At 37.6% G+C, this 6,649-nt stretch overlaps 1 protein-coding gene across 2 annotated transcripts in view; it reads left to right on the forward strand.

Moving 5' to 3' along the window:
• LOC107695139 (interleukin-2 receptor subunit beta-like) overlaps positions 1–6,121 on the forward strand; it is an 11,335-nt gene extending 5,214 nt beyond the window's left edge. Inside the window, exons 2-10 of one of the 2 annotated variants that reach the window (XM_016494953.1) lie at positions 2,064–2,154; positions 2,411–2,522; positions 2,617–2,701; positions 2,794–2,881; positions 3,864–3,997; positions 4,192–4,414; positions 4,511–4,610; positions 5,035–5,119; positions 5,314–6,121. In XM_016494953.1, the coding sequence (XP_016350439.1) occupies positions 2,076–2,154; positions 2,411–2,522; positions 2,617–2,701; positions 2,794–2,881; positions 3,864–3,997; positions 4,192–4,414; positions 4,511–4,610; positions 5,035–5,119; positions 5,314–6,024 (1,617 nt within the window). In that variant the 5' untranslated portion in view covers positions 2,064–2,075 and the 3' untranslated portion in view covers positions 6,025–6,121. The remainder of the gene's footprint in view (positions 1–2,063; positions 2,155–2,410; positions 2,523–2,616; positions 2,702–2,793; positions 2,882–3,863; positions 3,998–4,191; positions 4,415–4,510; positions 4,611–5,034; positions 5,120–5,313) is intronic. The other variant, XM_016494954.1, reaches the window with a different exon arrangement.
• Positions 6,122–6,649: the final 528 nt, after the last annotated feature.

A 6,649-nucleotide genomic window follows, 5' to 3' on the forward strand; every position in this document is an offset into this window, starting at 1 on the left:
GTGCAAAACGTTTTTTAAACGGAAACGGTGGTGCGTTGAACACCCTGTTCTGATGACGCAAGAGTTGCAACTATGGCAGCTGAGAAGGCCATTCTTTGTGTTCTTTTTGAAGAATTTTCGGAGCCTGATGAAATCGGTATAAATACGTGTTTTACTGCAAAATACGCTCGATGTTATTGTCATATTTACCATTATATAATCAGAGGAATATAAGTTTTTGAAAGTGTCACTCCACAATACAATAGCAAAATATATAAATATGTATAGTATTTTTATGTTACATTAATCAGTGTCTAGCACACCTTCCTGAGGAAAGGATGGACCAGACGACATTGCAAACATGCTTGTTTGTCTTTCAATAACGGAGGAGTGGTCGCTGGCGTGTGGCGAATAGCGAAAAGTGTACGGAACATGGTTAGTCTACGTTACTAAATGATATTTAGACAGACTTAAATAATTTCCAGATCTATACTTGTGCTCTTATTATTTCAGTTATTGTGCCTTTAATGTAAATAAACATGAGCAAACAATATACTTGCTCTTGTGAATTTATTTTGATGTTAATTACATTGTGCAGCTCTCTCTTTAATACCCTGGGACACACTAGAGGATTTTCAAATCTTAATCGATTTTAAAACCATAGGAGACCACAGACATGAAGACACTTCAACCGATTTTTTGCCTTATAATCCTCTGAACGCACACACTAGATGATTCGACCAGACCACGAGACCACACACTTGATGATTGTTGGAACGATTTCACAGTGATACTTGATCTCACAGACACTCGCGAGATCAAACGTGACTAGAGAAGAAAAACAAATAGAGGACAATCAACCTTGTCAGCTGTCTCTCCTGGCGCGCATTCTGTTTCACAGTGACAAACAAAGTATAAAAAAGAATATGGGTGATGTTCTCTGCTTTCATGGCATGTTTGTGGCTGCCAAATTTCAGCTATAGAAGCACGCAACATCCGGGAGACGCTTGCTCGCTCTCATTGGCTATCGCGGGTATCACGTCAGAGGCAGCCAGATCAAGAGTCCTAAATATCAAACATGTTTGATATTTACGATTTGAGTTCCGGGATGCTCCGTCTCGATCGGGAGCAGATAAATAATCGTAATGACAACACACAATAGAGGATTTTTTGGACAATCCTGGTAAAAATCGGGCTTAAAATCGTCTAGTGTGCGGCGGGCCTAATGCACATGCACCGTCTTAAGCGTGATATCATTGGCCATGCACATTGGCTGGTCTAGCCTGAGAAATACACTTTTTTTAACGCTATTTGAGCATAAGAAACAACATTCATGGGGCAGTTAATTTCAGATTTTGTTGCTGATTTGAAATATGTAATTTAATTGTGACTTGAGCAGCAGTTTTTGAGATTTCAGGATTTCCCCCATTCATTTAGATAGGACTTGGTCTTGTTTGAGCTGTCCAGAGGCGTTGCAAATACAGTATGGGTGCCGAGTGAACAGACTTTCCTTGAAAGGAACTTTGGTTGCTGTGTGAACGGGACATTTCGAGACTCACTTCTGTAAAGTAAATGCGGTTGTCAATCCCAAAATCTGACAGTGTGAACGTAGCCTAAGAGATTTTTAGAAGCCAGATTTAAAGTTAATATGCTTAGCCTACCATGTATTGCACTTATGGAGTGTGCATCAGGCCTTTTGATGAAATATTGGGTGTTGTTACCTATAAGGTATATTTTTAAGTGTTCAGTCACACAAAGATTTAAATTGTCATCATTTCCTCATCCTCATGTCGTTCCGGACCTGTATGGTTTTATTTTCTGCAGAATGTCCAAGCTAATCATGTATGTACAATGATGAAAGCTTTTGAGCTCCAAAAAAATTTATTATTCTGCATACAAAAAGATATATTATATAGCTTCAATACACTTATATAGCACACATGGACAAAATGTTGTTACTTTTTTGTCATTTCTGAGCTTGACAGTTCTGTGCCTATTCACGTTTATTGTTTAGAACATGGGTGAACTATTCCTTTATTTTTATTTAATTTTTTAAATAATTATGTTTTGCGTTTGTGTTTAAGATCCAAGGAGTGATGAAGGGTTACTGGTATACCTCTCTCTTAATCTTCATCATATTTTATGGAACCGGCCAGTGCAGGAACACGCAAACAGGTAACTACTGTAGCAAACACAGAACGTCCCCCTAACATTAATATAAGGTTCCCGTGTAGATATTATATCTGTACCACCATAAAATAATGTTCCCAGAATGTTCTGAGAACCAATTAATAATAGCTTGGTGTGTTTATGTCCATCTATTTTGTAGAGAACTTTGTTTGCCCATTTCATACCGTTATAAAAATTGAAAAACAAAACATATGTCTTCTAATCTCTTATTATGTTTGTCTTTTGGTTCAACCATAAACAGCAGGTCTGACCTGTGTGAACGACTATGTGAACAACATTTCTTGTGTGTGGTGGAACTTTACAGATTTCTCTGACCAGCGATGTGTGCTTGCGGGGAAATGTGATATAAAAAGGTTTGAGGTTTTAGTTTCAAGTCTCAGGATGGATAGTTTTAACACTGATAAATAAACCCTTTCAAATCTGAATTGAATTGATATGTGTTTGTAGATGTGTTTATAGATTATGTGAACTGGTGCCACTGAGCAATCAATCACATTCTAAGAGAAGTTGTTCTTTAAGCTTTGACAAACCTGTAAGTAGAAATGGATGAGATTTATGTTAACTTTCTATTCACCTGAGTTGATTAACACATTCTCTTCTTACATTCCCCTTTCTTTAACACAGAATTTTTTTTTCTTCAACAAATTCTGGTTGAATGTAACCTGTAATGGATCTGTCATCACTAAACTGCATTATCAGCCTAGCCGACACAGTAAGTAGAATTAATTCTGCTATTAGTGGGTTGCAGATATGTTTAAAATCAGCACTATGTAACTTTTTCTGTGTTCAAAATTTGCAAAATGTATATAATGAGCGAGTACATCATGAATTCATCTTCCAAACGGCGTTTTTGTCTTATTCCGAATCACTACGGTACACTTATAATAAGTACTTATATTTGGACTATTGTAGCCTGGTCGGGTCGTCACCGACGACTTTTAAATAGTTATTTTAGTAAATTTTTATTTTAAAATATAAATTTGCACTGAAATGTATTTTTATGTTTGAATGTGCAAAACACTACCATCAAAATACAAAATAATTAATTTGAATATAAGGGCATTTTAAAAATGGGTAAGAATCAAGTTTTTATTTGAAACGTTAAATTCTAGGATTGGAATAAAGGACAAAATATAAATTACCGCAAAAAACTAAATGATGCCAATGTGTTTAACCAATCTGGGTTAATCACATAGCCAATACTACAACAAAAGATCATATAAGACAACTAAGTGAAAAAAAAGAAAAGAAAAAAAAATCTGTTCTCATTCACCAAACATAGTATGCAAATAACTTTGCTTTGAAGAAGCATTAGAGCTGCAGTCATTTGCCTTGATAATGGTCTTTTAAATCCATGGCACAATTAGACAAACCTTTTGATACCTTTTACACAAAACATGGCATTTCGGAGATAAACTTGGTCAAAATCTATACTAGTTGACATCTTTTTGTACTTTTGCTATGGTTACTCCTCAGCGAGTCTGTTTGGTGATGCAACAGGTGAAATACACACTCTGACAAACTTTAAACTAGTATTGTTTAGCCTACATTTAGGCATTAACTTACATCACACTCAAAGTGTACATCAACTGTTGCTGCATTCCTTATGAATTAAACCCGTGTCTTTGCTGTTGCTAGCACCATGCTCGTTTTAAATGTTCTTTTTGTTTTTTATTTTCTTTTTTACATGACAGTTAAGACCCAACCCCCAGATATGCCCACTGTAAGTGGGGACAAAATAACTTGGAGTAAAGGCAGTAACTTTCCAGAAGCCATAAAATTTTATGACTTTCAGCTGCAGTTTAAAGCCTTACATATAAGCTGGGAGGTAAGCAAACAGTTTGTTTGATTGACATGTTTTCTTTAACATTTACCTAATTAATTAATCAAATAAAATCGCATGTATTTAAATCTTCAGGAAGCTGCTCACAGTGACTCTGCAAGTCAAATGCAGCATAATTTTGAGTGTTATTTTTCTGAGTTTGTGTTCATGTATGATTTTTGCATGCTTCTGTGCTGTAGACGGCAGCACATTTGAATGTCACTCAGGAAAATTACGTGCTGCTGGACCATAATAAACTGACTGTAGGAGAGGAGTACCAGGCCAGGGTGCGTGTGAAGCCTGTTGAGCCCATTAATGATGGTTATTTTCGGGGGGAATGGAGCGACTGGAGTCCTGCTGCGTCCTGGAGATCTGAGATTGGAAATCCACCAGTGAAACCAGGGGATGATGTATCTCCACCAGGTGGGCCTCTTGCCAGCCCAATAATATAATAATATTTGTCTGTGAGATAAGATGATAATATATTTCATGACAGCAATTTTTTATTTTTTGCTTTAGTGCCTGATGATATGCGTATTGTTCTGATCATTGGATTCCACATATTGCTTGTTCTTGCTGGTCTTTGTTTGGTCATCTATAAGGCAAAGAAAAGCAAACGGTGAGTATTACATATGTGATATATATATATATTTATTTATTTTGTTATTTATATTTCAACAAATTAATGAAATCACACAAATATGAGTTCCAAAGTTTGGTAACAGAGTTGCAAAAATTCTACAGAACATGAGCAAAAAATATTGTATAAATATTTAGTTTGAACTCCTGAGGTGGATGAAAAACTTTTTCTGAAGGTTAAAGCCTTGTTATTGACCCTTTGTTGGAGTAGAACAAATACTTAACCTCATTTTTTAAGACGTTCAAGGCCTAGAAAGTGCTGTGTGTGGGTGGATGTAGGTGTGTAGGTGTGTGTGTGTGTTTCTACCTACAGTATTTCCATGTCGGTTTGTACCCTTTGGTGTTTGTACCTGATATTTGTGTTTGTTTGTGCATCATAATCAAGCATTATTATTTTTTTGCAGGTCAATACAACCGAAGAATCAACATGTTCCAGACCCCTCCAAATATTTCCAGCCTCTTCACACTGTTCACGGTGGAAACTTCCAGGTGAGTTCAGCTCTGTTTCCTGCATATATTATGAACTATACTAGTTTCCAAAGTGTTTGTTTACTCTAGCGTTCAAATATTTGAGGTCGTGGCCGAAACCTGCATTTCTTACAAATGCCTACTCATATCTTCTTTCAGCAAGCCACAGAACACACACACTGACCACATATGCATTTCCTCTTACCTGTCCACAGAAATGGCTGGGCTGTCAGAATTCTGTTGGGCCATTTCTTACCCCTCAGTCATGTGACGATATCTCACCTGTAGAGGTCTCGGATTTTTGGGACGTGTCTTTGATGGATCCCGACGCTCAGATGTCTGCTGCCGCGTTCGTTCACTCCAATCAGGTGGACTCTGGACTGGAGAACAGCGGCACTAGTCATGCATCATCATCTGTTTTCTCTAACATGGGCTACTTCTATAGCAAATCCAATAGAGGCTCTCTTTATCTCGAATCCTGCCCCGTGTACTTCAGCTACCACCCTGAGGAAGCCACAAGCTCCACTGGGTCTTCATATGACTGTTTGCAAACCCCAAGTTACCAGACGGATCAGCCCATGAGCCCGGATTCAGGGTTCGGCATGCCTGGAGAGGAGCATTGTGAGGATGACCAAGGAGATGAAGATAGCAGTGGCGCGGAGACATGTGCGGCTGAAGGACGAGCGCTGATTTCCTTCATTATGTCGCTGTCACAGGGTTCCCACAATGCTGTCCGCCCAGCAGAGAGTTTGGCTCCGGTGGCCGTCATCACACCGTGGTCTGAACCTGTGAGAGCACCCAGCTGCAATTCCAGCTCTGAGCCTGCAGAGGGCGCCGTGGTCAGACCCTCCTCCATGACTGAGCCCTGCGGGGGCGGGTATCTGACCCTGAAGGAGATGCAGAAATACAGCAACAAATCCATCTAAACGCAGGCCTAGTCCGTCTCTGTCTGTATAGGGGAGACCGGGGTAAAATACAACTCGGGTTTATCTTTGAAAGTCAGTTTCTATACCGACACATATAGTACAGTTCAAATGTTTGGGGTCAGTAATTATTTTAATGTTTTTTTAACAGAAGTCTGCTTTTATTTGATAAACAATACTGTAAAAATAGTATTATTGTGAAGACTTTTTTTTTTTTTTTTTAGAATTTAAAAGAACTGATTTCTATTTTAATATATTTTCAAATGTAGTTTATTCCTGCTATGGAAAAGCTGAATTTTCAGTAGCCATTACTCCAGTCTTCAGTGTCACGTGATCCTTTAGAAACATTTTTATTATTATCAGTGTTGAAAATGGTTTGCTGCTTAATATTTTTGTGGAAACCTTGATACTTTTCACCCCCAGGATTCTATAATGGAAATTTATTTGAAATAGAAATTCTTTATAGCATTATAAATGTATTTACTGTCACTTTTAATCAATTTAATGTGTCCTTGCTGAATAAAAGTATTAATTTAAAAATATATATAAATCTTACTGACCCCAAACTTTTGAATCATAGTGTACCTATAGAGGCTTGGCTAAAAAACAAATGCTATTGAACATTCTT

The sequence above is a fragment of the Sinocyclocheilus anshuiensis genome, unplaced genomic scaffold, assembly GCF_001515605.1.
Source record: "Sinocyclocheilus anshuiensis isolate Anshui unplaced genomic scaffold, SAMN03320099.WGS_v1.1 scaffold434, whole genome shotgun sequence".
Taxonomy (NCBI): Eukaryota; Metazoa; Chordata; class Actinopteri; order Cypriniformes; family Cyprinidae; genus Sinocyclocheilus; species Sinocyclocheilus anshuiensis.